At 40.1% G+C, this 14,668-nt stretch overlaps 1 protein-coding gene across 1 annotated transcript in view; it reads right to left on the minus strand.

The window, feature by feature from the left end:
- ALG13 (ALG13 UDP-N-acetylglucosaminyltransferase subunit) overlaps positions 1-14,668 on the minus strand; it is a 33,969-nt gene that overhangs the window by 6,476 nt on the left and 12,825 nt on the right. Inside the window, exons 10-25 of the mRNA XM_054075847.1 lie at positions 14,580-14,661; positions 14,027-14,207; positions 13,070-13,145; positions 12,260-12,368; positions 10,986-11,050; positions 9,996-10,096; positions 9,109-9,236; positions 7,739-7,976; positions 7,459-7,572; positions 7,103-7,259; positions 4,977-5,109; positions 4,495-4,530; positions 4,305-4,360; positions 3,610-3,672; positions 3,096-3,264; positions 1,715-1,837 (exon numbers count right to left, since the gene is read on the minus strand). Of these exons, the coding sequence (XP_053931822.1) occupies positions 1,715-1,837; positions 3,096-3,264; positions 3,610-3,672; positions 4,305-4,360; positions 4,495-4,530; positions 4,977-5,109; positions 7,103-7,259; positions 7,459-7,572; positions 7,739-7,976; positions 9,109-9,236; positions 9,996-10,096; positions 10,986-11,050; positions 12,260-12,368; positions 13,070-13,145; positions 14,027-14,207; positions 14,580-14,661 (1,831 nt within the window). The remainder of the gene's footprint in view (positions 1-1,714; positions 1,838-3,095; positions 3,265-3,609; positions 3,673-4,304; positions 4,361-4,494; positions 4,531-4,976; positions 5,110-7,102; positions 7,260-7,458; positions 7,573-7,738; positions 7,977-9,108; positions 9,237-9,995; positions 10,097-10,985; positions 11,051-12,259; positions 12,369-13,069; positions 13,146-14,026; positions 14,208-14,579; positions 14,662-14,668) is intronic.

The following is a 14,668-nucleotide window of genomic DNA, read 5'->3' on the forward strand; positions in this document are numbered from 1 at the left end:
AAAGGAACACTTGGATTTCACAGACCTTACAAATATGCAGCCAGCTCTTTCCCTCGCTCACCTCTAAATAAAAAGCTACTCTTCATATGAGCACAGAACATGGGATAATTCAGGAACTTGAACTAAAAGATGGCAAGTCTGACGAAATCCTATCATTTGCTGTATCAACAGATTGCTATCAGAATAAGCCAGCTAGGATACAGACATTCAACATATTCAGTGTATGGAGGGATAGTTAAAAAGCCTATGTATGTCAACTAACATGCAGATATATCCCACTACTTGAACAATGTAAACAGCTGGCCAGTTTTGAGCTGCTGCTCTCCAGAGCAGGCTACAGCTCACCTCTAGCTTGGTCTCACTATTGCCAAAACCAGCTTCCATCCATATTCCCTGCCAGAGAAGACGGAAAGAGCTAAAGCTGCTGTACACGATGCAGTGGCAACACAGGTAACTAAGAGAACTCAATACATTCCCAGAGCATTTCTGCTTCAGTCTGAGCACTATATATGAAGACATGCCGAATCTTGCTGCTAAGGACAAGCAGGTTGAATAACCAAGTTTTCTTTTACAGCTCTTCTAAGTTTTTAACCTTTAGTGCAGTTTAACCCAATGTACAGTCAAGAATGAGCAAGGGGACACACAGCATAAAGCATTTTCCACAACTGTCCAGGACTACACACAAAACCAACAATTGTTATCAGACAAGACGACATCGCATCACAGAATAGTTTTATCTGCCTCAAGATGTGTGCAGTGATCCAACAGTGGCATGCTTTGGCTCTAGAGCATCCCCCACCTGCAGAAAATCAAGTTACACAGTGTAACAGCAAGCAGTACTATTACTCCTGCAGCTGACAGGCACTTGGCTTACGCTAAGGACAGCGGGCAGCTTTATCTTTGGGTTATTAAACAAAGCTCTGAATTACAGCCTCCATTGTGAGCCATCAACACAGCAGAGCAAGAGGACAATTTAGTTAAAACACCAAACCAAATGGGTCTCTGTGTGTTGCACTGCTTACCAAGCATGGCTGCCCAACGCAACCTTGTGTGGGGTGTAGATATTCCCAGACTGTGAGAACAAGTTGACTAAATATTACCACTTTTGAAATGAAGTCTGCATTCAGCTGATAAAGCCGAAACCTGCTTCTGAGCTGCTCTGCTTGTAGCTACTATGTTGGACTTTGCATGCTCATTACTTAAGAGCTGAAATGTGCCTTAAACACCACCATAACTGATGACAGTATACAAAAAGGTTGTGCATCTAAGGAACAAAGTGACCCTTCACTTTATCCCTGGGTTTATGATACCGCAGACTGACATCTGGGAGCCATACAAAACCAAAAAACCCACAATATCCCACTGAGCCACACAATTGACTGAAAAAACCCAAACCAATTCTCAGAAAAATGATTACTCCTCCAAAAACCAGCATGATTTAGGCCAAATATCCTCTTCCTTCGGTATTCGTTTCTTTAGGATGCTGTGAAAAGCTGCAGTCATCACATATTTGAGTCAGATATGAACTTGCTGTTCAGAACTGGGAACTAGAATATTTTTAGCCAAAGCATCCATAATATTATTTCTCACTCCCTGTGAGCTACAAAGAGCCATTGCTTCTCGCTACAGGTATTCTGTTAAGTTTCCATGGAGAACACAAGTCAGAAGCGTGCTGAAGAGCAGCAGTAGTAAAAGCACAAAATACCATCATTACCTCGAGGCAGATCACTGCCAGTGGGATCACAAGAGTAAGGTGGAAGAACAGCACCAGCTTCCCCTACCTCACTGATGGGAGGAAGAGGAGCTGAATAAATTGGGAATGGCACCGAAGAAACCGCTATAATTGGAAGTAAACAAAATCAAGTCAAATTTGCAATGGCACATTAAATGAGCAAGATGCTAAGTTACACAATTAAGCATGCACTTCTTTGTCATCTCAGTGCCTCTATACAAGCTTTAACAAAGTTCTCTTCAGCAATCACTTTCAAAGCAGTCCAGAAGAAATTTTAAAACCAGATGGGAAGGCTTCAATCTCACAAGCTTTAGCAATATATGTCTATCTGCAAGCTTCATATATTCAGTTAAGAACAATGTCTTTTTCAATTGTTTCTCCACACTAGAAAGCAGGCCAGACTTTCCTTACATAACTGTTTGTCCTTGAATAACAGGGAACAGATCACCTGAAGCCATCAGAAGCGCGACGATAAGCCCACAAAAATAGGGGGAAGTTTAATACACGTCAGGCCAGAAATATTTTGGACAGATTACTGTTGAACAGCCACTAGGTGCCCCACACCTCTAACACACCAGCAGATTGTTTGTAATGGCCTCAGCAAGTAGACAGTTTAGAGGACTATGCTGACTAGGCTGTCATGCAGAGTGGAAAAAATCAAATCAAAGAGAAAAATGGAGAAGAAAGAGGAGATAGAATTGAGCCAACTGAAGATGAAGGATTCTTCTGGATGCTAAATGAAGAGTTACAGAAGATATGAAAAGTCCTCTTTACTACGGAAAGATCATTTTTTCTTAACAGATATTTCACAAGAATAACCATATAAAATGCTGTATCTCTGTAAGTGTACCATGTGACAAATCAAAATTGATTTTCTTGCATAGAAGAAACTAAGCACAGGAGCCAAGAGCCACAAAAAGGCGGATCCTGAACCATTACAGCCAGTGGCTCTTTTAGAGGGGATAGTAAAGCCTCAGGAACAATATCTCAACTCAAGAGGAAAGCTAACTGTAGGAGATAAGTGCAGAAGAGCACTGCCATGAACTTCTGCCACCTGAAAAGAACTTTCTAGCAAAACACTTGGCATTGATGGCTAAAGGTAGTGAGGAAAGAACCCAAAGCAGAGACCTCCACCTTGCGTGCAAATTCACGGGCAACTGTCCCCTTCAAAATCGAAAACAAGAAGTCAGAAGTGAAGCTATAATTACTAAGTCATTTGAAGTCAAATTAAATTCTATTTTTTTTTTTTTTTAAAAGATCCATCTAACATTGGTCTTGGATAGGTAAGAAAAAACCCAAAAAAACGGAGATGAAATAAAAAACTAAGACATCCAAGTTTGTAGCAATACTATGTACACTCTACCTGGCCTCCCTCCCAAAAGGGGAGAGACTACGACTGGCTGAACTGCCGTTCTTGGGGCAACTGCCGTTGTAACGCTGGCTGGAGCGGAGGCAGAATTTGAGAGGAAGCCTGCAGCTGGAGCAGCATAAACACCCGTTGAGGATGAGATTGCTGCAGAGTCCACCAGCCCCTGGAAAAGAATCAGTATTCAGTAGACTGCCTCTACAACTGGCTTTTGACAAAGAGTATGGAAACATCACAGAGCACAAAAACTATCACTTCACATAAATGCATTTTGGAGGCCCTAGCTGTAAAGACAGCTAGCTATCCAAGTTCTCTAAAAATTGGCTTGAAAGTACTAGTTTAGACTTGCAGACACCTGCAATGCCTCTTCTTACCCTTCTGGTTTGCTTATATTTACAGAGAATTGTATTCTTTACTGTAAGATGCCATACAGGGACCCCACAAACTGACAGTAACCTAGCAGAACCATCACTTCTCCACAGGGCTACCACAATGAAGTATGAGGTACTACCTTCTGGGGATAGCTGTAGGAAGTCACTCCATCTTGAGGCGACTCAGACACTGGCCCTTCTTCCTGAGGGGATTCCAAAGGAAAATACCTTCCATTTAAGAGGCGAAGAAGTCACAAGGCACATCCCTAAATTTTTGTATTTATGGACTATACACAAACACAAACAATCTTTTGAAACTCAAGTAAAAGCAGTTTTAGTCTGACATGCACAGGACTGGCTTTCACAGCCACTGTAGACCAGTAGGTGACTAAAGATGTAGTTTCAGATTTGAAAAAAAAAAAAAAATATAATTCCAAAGTCAGTTCTATCTGAAGTGAGATCTCTCCAGTCCCACAGAGGAGGAATAAGACTAACTGGAATAGGACTTGAAGGGTAGCACAAAGAAGCAACTGCTGTCTGGAGCAGAAAAAAACCAAAAGTAAGCAATGCAAACACATGCATTCTCTCTGCAGAGGGGAAGATGGAAAATCATTAATGCATCTAGTATAATTCAGGCTGTACTCACAGACTTGAATAAAACCTTCACCGTCTAGGGAAGAAAACGAGAGTGACTATATAAATGACACCATCATCCCCTTCTTCCTAAAGAATTATCTGACTTAGTATGTTAGTCTACATCCAAGGACAGTTTCTATGAAAAACGGCACACACTCTGAGGATTCCTCATCCGAACAGACAGTGACTAAAAGCTTACCAAGTTTCCTGTGGGTTCTGCTGAACTAAATACTGTTGCACTTTCACAGTCGGTATCTGGAGGGCATATACAAAATTAATTGAAAAAAACCTAGCACTAAATCTAATCCTTCAGAAACTTATAAAAAGCGTGCATCACACTCACCAAGCGTTCTATCAGTAAAGACTTTTTTCTTTAAAGTTTTAGTTACCTGGAGATGAATAGATATATTCTTCATGAAATTTTCCTACAAGGGAGAGAACAGGAAGCTTTGATTCAGGAAAAAAAAAAAAAGCTTAAAATTGAAAGTTACTGCTATCACATTTCAGTCCATCTGTTAATGAGCTGCTTTCAGCATCATCTTGTTTTGGGCAGAGAAACACTTGGGATACTTGGTGAAATAACAAAATGAGTATATCAAGGTTGCCATTGCCAAATTTACATCATGCATTTTCAGGCAGCAGCTTGGCTTGCTACAGACCTATACAATCACAAGGGTAATAGCTTAACCACCTTAAACAGAAGTGACACATTTCTATCAGAAAACAAAGAAAAACGACACACTCATACACATGTTCAGAGCTCACAATAAGAAAATATTTAGGAGATGCAAGAAATGTACTTCGACAATCAAAAGCACACAGAAAATCATCTAAACCTGTCTATGCACCCATTAAACCTTTAAGAACTCACCATTTTCACTTGTTTCTTCTTCCTCCTCTGAGGAATTCAGGGTCTGCTTGTTAGGTGAAACAGAGTTTGGGCCTCTCCTTGCTACCCAAAATCCTGCTGGACCATGAACAATAGGAGCAGGGCTACCCTGGCTCTAAAAATCAAAGTTAGAGGCATGCATTTAGAAATAGTTTAAAGCCTTTCCATGTTCCGTATACACAAAGTAGAAACAGGCTGGCAGACCAAGCTTGCTGCAAGCAAAACATAGCAAAATTACTGTTTGTATGTCCATTCCTATGCACATTGATTGCAGCAAAACAATTGTGAACATGTTTCTTTCCTTCACCTTTTGTGCCATCTAGCCTACTTACAGCAATTCATTTTTGAAGGCCTACCACTGTCCTCTGAAATCAAGCTTCTCCCTTTCAGAACTGAGGCAGCTTTATCTCAAGATCAAACAAAGCTGAAAAGGAGGGAGCAGACCCCAGACAACAGCCAAGACTGCTACCCTCAACATATACACCTGCATTCCTCATCCTGGAGCATTCCCACCACATCAACAGCAGATCAGTTCATCCAAATACTCCAATTATCATGGAAGAAGGTTATCGTTAGTCATAATTAGCAGCCCACAGATGGCTTCTGGCATAGACACCACTGTCTGCGCTAACTTGACCCACACATGCAAGCCTGACTCTTTCAGAGAGCACTACCCATCAAAGCTTCCTTTAAGTACACTTTGCATGTCCTTTGTTTTTTGCATTCAAATCAGTCCTTAGCTGCATCACAATTCAAAATATAGACTTCTCTGAAGGAGGAATATGTACTCGGCATCTCAATCCTAAGAAGATGATTCACTCTTTTGTGACGGCTAAGGTGACACTCAAAATTCTCCTCAGAAGACATGGTGACTATGAGATCGACAGAGTGCTCAGAGAGGCTTCTAAGATTTCCAAGGTTGAAGCAGAGGTGGTAAGTCAGAAGATTCTCCCACCAGGCCTCTAGTAGGATGGCAGAGTTTTCAGTGACATTCATCTTTCCCCAGGAAATGATACATTCCTTTACTAAACAAGACAAGGAAGAGACAGAGAAAAGGCTTTGCAATTGACAATAACAAAGTCACTGTATGAACATGAAAAACTATTCATTAGCAGCTGCAGGTATACAGTCTAGCAACAGGGAGGAAAAGCTAGTAAGCTATATTGATTTCATGTCGGGAAAAAAAAAATTGCAGGATAATCTGTCCTTATTCCTTGACACTTTTGGAAGAAAAATCAAAGCAGAGGTTACAAATCGAGCACATCACGATAAATTAAAAAATAGCTGCTACTGAAACAGCCCTGAGCAGATTCCCTCTCTCACTTTTCAATAAAAGCCTAACATTTCTAAAGTTCACTGCTTCAACACTAGAAAAATTCAAATCTACCAGGGTTTTTTTTAAAAACGATCTGCTTTCCTATTCACATATCTAAATATCAATTGATGTTTTGTAGAACATCCAGCTTTGTACTAGGCTTAGACTACAAATGAAAGAAAATACTTAAAGAATATGCTGTGCCTCTTTATCTACAACCTGATAGACTTTTAAAAGAAGTCTACATTTGGAATCTTCTCCTGTTCCTGTAGCAGAAAAACTGTTTCAGGGACAAGATGCTAGCTCAAAACATCACAACTATAAATTCATACGAAAACAATCCAGGCTGGCACTATATAGTTTCTGAATCTGGTTACACCAATGATAAATTACAGTGTGGCAAACAAGTGAAAAGCTTTCTCCCACAATATTTATAGCTAGACAAGAAATCGACAGTAGGAATGGATTTTTTTTTGGTTTTGTTTCCAAACTGCAATAGAAAGGAGAAATGTAACCCTACTTCTATGAAACTACATAAAAAAGAAAACAAGTGCTGCCAAAGAAAGGAGAACATTTAAAAAAAAAAAAAAGAGCTTTTAGGCAGGTTTTACAGGTTCTAGACTTAATTCAGTCTTCCCTTGTCAAAAACACATTCACTGCTAAACCTTATTCCAAGGTGGGGGGAGGAAAGAGAGCTAGAGTATATTTAGGAAAAGCAGCGCCTTGCATTTGTAAAGCTTTCCTCCCTTCACCTCTCTGAGGGGTTTTAACATACCCCTTGCCCATAACTTACCGGTAAAGCAGGAAAAGCATTGTCATCCTCTCCTTCAATTTCATAGAAAGTTATAGTTTCTTCTGGTCCTTGAGGCTCCATTCCATTCCCTGGCACAAACCCATACTGACATTCCTTATTCACATACTGCATCTGACGGCGGCTGCGACTGTATGAGCTTTAAAAACAAAAAAAGGAGTTAAGAATCACTACTATCTGGAGTTTCACGTTGGTTTTGCCGCTCAATTTTATCTCTGTTCTTTTCGGAAAGGCACAACAAACCCAGTGTTGCACACTGTGCCATTAAAAGACAACTCAGCCCTCCACGTACCACCGTTCTCCCCAACTCTTTTAGAACCATGCTTATGTTCACTTACCAGGACCTGCAGGAGAAATTGCCATAGCTCTGATAACATCTCTTTCTTGGACTGGGGTAGAATGCTATTTGAGGGCCAACCATGTTGTGCCTGTTTATAAATCGGTCAGATCCCCTAAGTTTAAAGGGTAAAAGGTGCAATTACCAGGAAGTGCCTCTCAGACGGAATTAATTTGTAGTTTTACCCATTAAATAGTACAAACTCTTTCCCAACTAGTCTGCAGCAAGAACAAACAGAAAATGAGTACTGTGATCTCAGACAGGTTTCCAAGGCTTCATACCTTTGCATCCCAAATCCACGGCTATGTCTCTGAGGAGGATTCTGAGGATGATAGGGTTCATAAGGTGCCATGTGTCCACCACCCTGCGAGCAGTGAACTGGAAGAGAGCGCCCTGAAGGAACATGGTGCTGTAGCCGGGGTGGAAGAACGGGTTGACCCCTGCTATATGCCACAGTCATAAAAGCTTCCTTTCCACGAACTTTCTTAAGCATTCTCTTCCGTGCCTTCACATCCATTTCTGCAGTTCCAGTTGAGGACAGAAAAGATAGATTTACACCTTAAAACACTCAACTCCAGAGCTACGTTCTCTTTATCATTTGAGAATAGTCAATATTTGGACACACAGAAAACGAAGAGCCAATGGCCCACCCCAGAAAAAAAATGCATTTTGGGTATGCAAACTTCATACCCTTATTTGAAGGCCCAAGCAGGCACTCTAAATTATGAGCAGAAAACAAGCATCTCACACATGAATATCTTCCTAACTTCAGCTGATCAAAGCAGTATTCTGTGTTAAAATCTCCAAATGAGGGCTGCATTTATTTACTAAAAATATTTCTGCAAATTATTGTAGAATCATACAATGGTTTGAGTTGGAAGGGACCTTAAAGATCATTCAGTTCCGGCCTGCCTGCCACAGGCAGGGACACCTCCCACTGATCAGGCGCCCCATCCAGCTTGGCCTTGAACACCTCCAGGGATGGGGCATTCACAGCTTCCCTGGGCAACCTGTGCCAGTGCCTCAACACCCCCCCAGGAAAACAGTTCTTCCTGAGATCTCCTTTCAACCTCCCCTCTTTCAGCTTCAAATCATTCCCCCTTATCCTGTTCCTACACTCCTTGATCAAGAGCCCCTTTTCCAGCTTTCCTATAAGGCCCTTTAAGTCCTGGAAGGCTGCTATAAGGTCTCCCCGAATCCTCATACTCCTCTCTCCAGGCTAAACAACCCCAGCTCTCTCAGTCTGTCCTCGTTTAGGAGGTGCTCCAGTCCTCTGATTAAACAAAACTAAACAAATACAGTCCATATTTAATTGGCTGCAAAGCCCTAGTCCATCCATGCACTTCTAGCAAGACCAAATCAGACAAGCTTTTTGGTTAACAGACCCAGTCTTCATACGTGGTTTTCAAGCAGCAAATTTCTTAGTAATTTAGAGCAACACCAGCTTTGCTATGTATTTTCAATGGATTTTCCAATTCATCCCTCTGTCTGAAGGATCACTTGACATCAATCCCCTGCAGTGAACAATGTTTATATCACAGGCTCAATTAAGCCACTTCCAACATCCAAAGACTGTTACTGCTAAAAACTGTCATGACTCTCTCCCATCCAGCCTCAAGGAAAAGAGATGCTGTGGAAACCTTGTACAAACCTATTCCTGAGAAATATCCACCCATTATTTTCTGATAGGTTCCTCCTTTTCGGCTGGGAGTCATACTCCAAGCAAGGACAGGCGCCACTTGTGTCAGCGGTTTTAAGTTTGCCAAAGGAACTGTATGCCTACAGGAAGAACATCGATGTTAGAAGTGCCACAAAGATACACTGTGCCTAACTGCACAACAACATAAACTGAAGCAACACTAAGACAGAAGAAAACAGAAAAAAACTCAGTGTAGAGAGTTTGTGGAAATGAATAAAAAAAAAATCTGTTTCTCCACCACCAACCACAAGACTGTTACTTGTTTATTAAAACGGCAAGCTAGTATTCAGTCTCAACACTACTGACTTCCTAGGTCAAGTCTTCCCCTGCATCTGTTTGCCTTCAGAGGTATACCTGAAAGTGTCTGACAACACAGAATTTTTGCAACATGACATCAAGGTGAATTCTAGGTTTTGAGAAGAGTGAATGCTTTGAACAGCAAGGCGAAGAAAGTGATTAGACCTACCAGAAGCGCCAACCATTTAAGTTGTTTGGGTACAATATTAAAAACTCCAGAGAAAAACAATAACACAGGGAGTTTGCTACCCATGAATTAAGCCCAAACTGCAGCGATCCCTTTACATTGCAGAGAAGAACAAGCAGCAGGATTTCACAGAAAGCATTGCAATAATGATTTCAGACATTAGAAATCCAAGAGAGAGCTTCCTGCACATTCTATTTGAAGAGCAATAGCCAACAAGGAAGCAAAGCCTCGTGTCATATTTAAAAGCCTAAGTTCACTTTTCTCTTCAAAGTACCTTAACAATCCTATTTTAAGCATCTGTCAATACACAAACTCAACCAGAAAGAGTTCAAACAGTCATCATCAGATTGCTTACTTTTCTGCCAGCTCCTCAACGAATACAGTCAACGCGTTGCCATCCTGTCCGACTTCCTGGATATGAGCATTGTAATACTTACCTCCAGCCTCCAGACGTACCTGAAGGGAGAAGAAGGAAAGCTCTAAAAAAGCCAAACTGTATTGGGGATTCAGAATATTGTCTACAAACCACTAATAGCAAAGGCTTTGCCTAACTGATTCTATGTTACCAAGTTAGCCCAGGAGTCTCAAATACTCTTCAAAATAGACAAAATAGAACACGCTGAACTAACTTCAGGAAAGAGGAGGAAAAAAATAACAACAACAACAAAAAAAATCAGTCTTGTGAGTGACTGAGAGGCAAGAGGACACCTGCTTTCTAACTTATTTTTATATGCTATGCCAAGCAGATAAGTACCAGGGAAGACCGCTATTCAATAACTTCAGGAGAACAGAAGATAAATCAGGAAACTGGAAAGGAAAGCTCTGCTCACCTAGAAACAAGTCACTGAGTGAGTCATCAGCACTACCTCAAGCAATGATTGAAAAAAAGCCCTCACTACATACAACAGTGGAATACAAAGAAAGTTGACCTTCCTTTTAGCAGCTCTTCCTAATAATACTCATCCTTTTAGTTCTTCCCTTTCTGTTTTATGAGAATATTTGCTACTTTACTGTTGAGAAGCGGACGAGCGTCCAGACTTGTTGCTGACGCAATAGTTGTCACTGACAATAGACAACTATGTCAAATGCACACCATGTGCATTTTGAGCTCTTAGTCTGGAACTTCCACACTCAAAGTATGTAAATCACTGGTTCACATTGAATTTCCAAGCAGTTTTTCCTTCGCACTACCCCACGTTTAAAAAAGAAAGATTAATAACTACAAGGAAGAGAATGAGAAAAGCCTCAGAAAATTCTATGATGTCAAATGAATTTATGGCTTACCACACTCCACTTAAAGCAGTTTTAATAGTTTATCATAACTGAGTCTCCTTTGAGTACCAACCTGACACTTGTCTCCTAAATAGTACTGTCTCCCAGCAAACACCATGTAGTCAGTTTTTTGAAGCTCTAAAAATAAATGAATAAATAAATAAAAGGAAAAAGCCTTTAAGCTACTTTTTTTTTCTTCACTTATCCTACAAGCAGTTCATGACAGCATCCAACTACAAATCAAAGACCAACTGAATCAAATATTTCCTACAGGTACCTGAACATCCCCCAGAAAAATGGTGAAGCTTTAGGTATTCTTATAACAGACCATAACCAGAAGAAGTCATGGGAGATCAATACTATCCAGGTAACACAGCAAGCAGCAGCACTACCTCAATACTACAGCATCTTCTGTGATAGTATTGAGTTAATCTTGCATTTAACACCAATCCTGGTATTAAGAATGTCAGATATATCTTGTCTTGCCAGAGTGCAGGTGGCATTTGGCAAAAATGAGATGCTATCCAGAGAAAAAGTAACGTTGCCTAAAGTCTCTTTTCTGCTAGATTTCAGTAGATTTTTCTACATTCCTTGCCTGGGTTTTCTGCACATCAGTACTCTATGTAGATAATTAGTTACTACAATCTGTTCCAAGAATTTTAATGGCCCTCATTATTGCTTATGCAGTTGTAAAACGCTGGAATTCTCCAGTATGCAAAGCACTTTGGGTCAGACATCAAACACCACTTCAAAACTTATCTTTCTTGGTAACTTCCTGTTTTACAGACCAGTCATGGTGAGTGCCAAAAAGCAGCAGCCTATTCCAATCCTTGAAGATCATGAAAACTCTCCAGAACTTTCAAGCCCAGGAGAGCTTGGAAGCAAAAGAAACTCATCTCATTTGACATATCTCAATGCTAAATCCAAGATCTTCATTATCGTGCAACTCTGAAGCCAAAATAGTGCTTTAAAAAGCACAAGTCCTTGCATATGTGCTACTACAGAAAACTCAAATTTGAGTGATTTCCAATACAACAGAACAGTAACACATAGTTCTGCGCTCTGCTTTGAGTCCTCGTATTTCCTGTACTACAGTGAATAAGTAGCAGAGGTCAGATTTTTAGCAGCTTTATCATCATTATATGGTGCCAGTATTTTGTACTTTAAAATTAAGCCAAGAAACCAGCTTCTAGCAAGAAAATGTACTACCTACAAGTATCTGCTGGGTTAACCAGTATCCTTTACATTTCAGTTGTAAAGAGAGGTGACAACAGGCCTCAGATTCATAAATTTAACACTAAGCCTAGAACGGAAAGAGTTGGGTTTTTTTTCCCTTTTTAAAGATACCTTTTCTGATGTCCAGCCAAACATCAAACTCTACATTTCGATAGATCGCCGGGTCCAGTGCCTTTAGCACTTTATAAGGAACAGGCATCTTTGACGGATTTTCTGGAGGCTAAAAGCAGAGTTGAAATGGAGCATTAATGTGGGCATTTAATGCGTTCAGCATAGTCTCTATGCTGCCAGCATCTGTGGATCATTTTAAGATGTACACACACTATTAGGCAAAAGTTTTCCTTCCACTATATTTGCCTAAAAACTGAAGCTCAAGAACATGAAAACACATTCAAGCATCCGGAAGCTGGTCAAACACACTTTGGAAAGTTCAGAAACAGGCTCAAGAGTAACATTTGGCATGTTCTTTCCTCAAAAAGAGCTGAAGGAAGCTAACCAGACCAATCAAACCATGGCTTCAATAGTTGTTGGGAATTTTCGTTATCGTATTTGAAAACAGGTTTCTATAGACTTTCTAGAACTGTTCCAAAGTGATTTATAATATGTTTTAAACAGAAATGAACTGCTTTAAATCACTTCTGGGAAAAAAAAACAGCAGACCAGGAAACATCTGCTAAGCTCCATCTTTAGGGGTAAAAGGGAAAGAGAAGAACAAGAGAATCTTAGAAAGAAAAAAGGCTTATCCAATTTAATAGAACTCAAGGGCAAAACCAAAAGACAGGGAGATGGAAGAAAAAAACCCACCCACTTCCCCAAAAGTTATTTTTAAAAAGTAGAAAAGAGGGTTTAGCCCTAACAAAGGTAACATCATGCAACAACCAAAGAAAACCACCGTAAGAGATTCTTCCCTAACTGACAAACCTTTTCTTCTTCAGTGCCTTGTTTGAACTTATCTTCCTGTGGATTGTCAGTATCATTGCCTTCCCAGTCATCCACTCTAAGCAATTGAAAATAAGATTACAAAAGATAAAATGCTGAACTTCCAGCCAGGATACAAATTAACTGTTAGTGCAATCTGAAAAAGCACCATGGTGCCATCCAGCGGCAGATTTTGCCTTAAACACCAGCCACAGCTGCAATGAAGTGCAGCACATCCCCTTTTCCTAGTCTTACTTGTTCCAACACCCACCCCTAACAAGGACTGCTGCTTGTATTAAGAAAGGATAAAGATGATCCCACTGATTGATTAAACTCTTGTGCTCCCAAGTACAAGACACCCTGTACAAGATCTATGGAACCAATCTCACTGCAATCATTCAGTAACGGCCAGAAGCATTCCTCAAGCCTTTCTAGCGACTTTAACACATGATATTAAAGTTTCTATAGGTACATTCTTCACTTCCCTCATCCTGAGTGATCCAACGGACCCAAATAATGCCACTATTTAATTGTCTGTTTGGGGTATGATTCCATTAAAAATGGAAAAACAGGAAAATAAAGCAGAGCTCGTTTTCTCAAAACACAATTGCCTTTGCAGAGCCATAGAAGCTTAGAAAAGTAATAACAGTTTCTCACAAAAATAAAATCTGATATAAGGAGCAATTTTACTTAGAAATAAGCTGTCATTTTACAGAGTAACACACAACTAGAACACAGCCAGCAGCAGAGAATGTTCAGTTATGTGACACTTCTCAGCTCCGAAGAAAGCACACTCTTTCACAACATACTTTAGCTTTGTGTTTGAGTCATGAGATAGCCAAAAGAATTAACAGCCCATAAAAAAAAAAATCAAAGAAACTTGGAAGAGTTGTCCTTTATAAGGTATTCCTTTTTTTATTTCCTTCCCTTTAAACCATATGTCCTTTCAAAAATTACTACCTCTTTTCTGATGGATTTCTGGATACTTTTTCATGAAGACAATCAAAGTTTCCATCCTCACATCCTACAGAGCCACTGTTTCTGTTCTTCTTGGATCCACTTCGAAACACCTCAACTGCAGACCTTAATTCTTCCTCATCCATGCCAAACACATCTTTGTACAGGATCTCATATAACACAGCTGAAGAAACCAACACAAAGCTCAAGCCAAATTAGAATGATACTAGATCCATAAGAACTGCTGCAATTTTCAAGGTAAGCATATCTTCAGGCATTATCTACTGTTACAAGGCACTAGCTACATTAAATTCAATTAAGGATAGGATCATAAAATAATTCAGGTGGAAAGAAGGGACCTCTGGAAGTCATTTAGTCCAATACCCCGCTAAACATATATATATATATATATACACACACGCACATTATTCTATTCATACACAATAAGCAAGTTTCCATCTCTCTCCACCCCACCCCTGAAAATCAAAACAAACACTGCCCATAAACATATGAAACCACATAGTTCTCCTACATAGAGAAATTATTTCAGGTTTACCCTGGCAAATGGCAGCATTTTCCTGGAATTGTTTTGTATACACAGAGTCATAATGGCCGTTGCTGGAACAACACAGTAAAATCTGGGAG

Source organism: Cuculus canorus, chromosome 10 (genome assembly GCF_017976375.1).
Source record: "Cuculus canorus isolate bCucCan1 chromosome 10, bCucCan1.pri, whole genome shotgun sequence".
In the NCBI taxonomy this organism is placed as follows: Eukaryota; Metazoa; Chordata; class Aves; order Cuculiformes; family Cuculidae; genus Cuculus; species Cuculus canorus.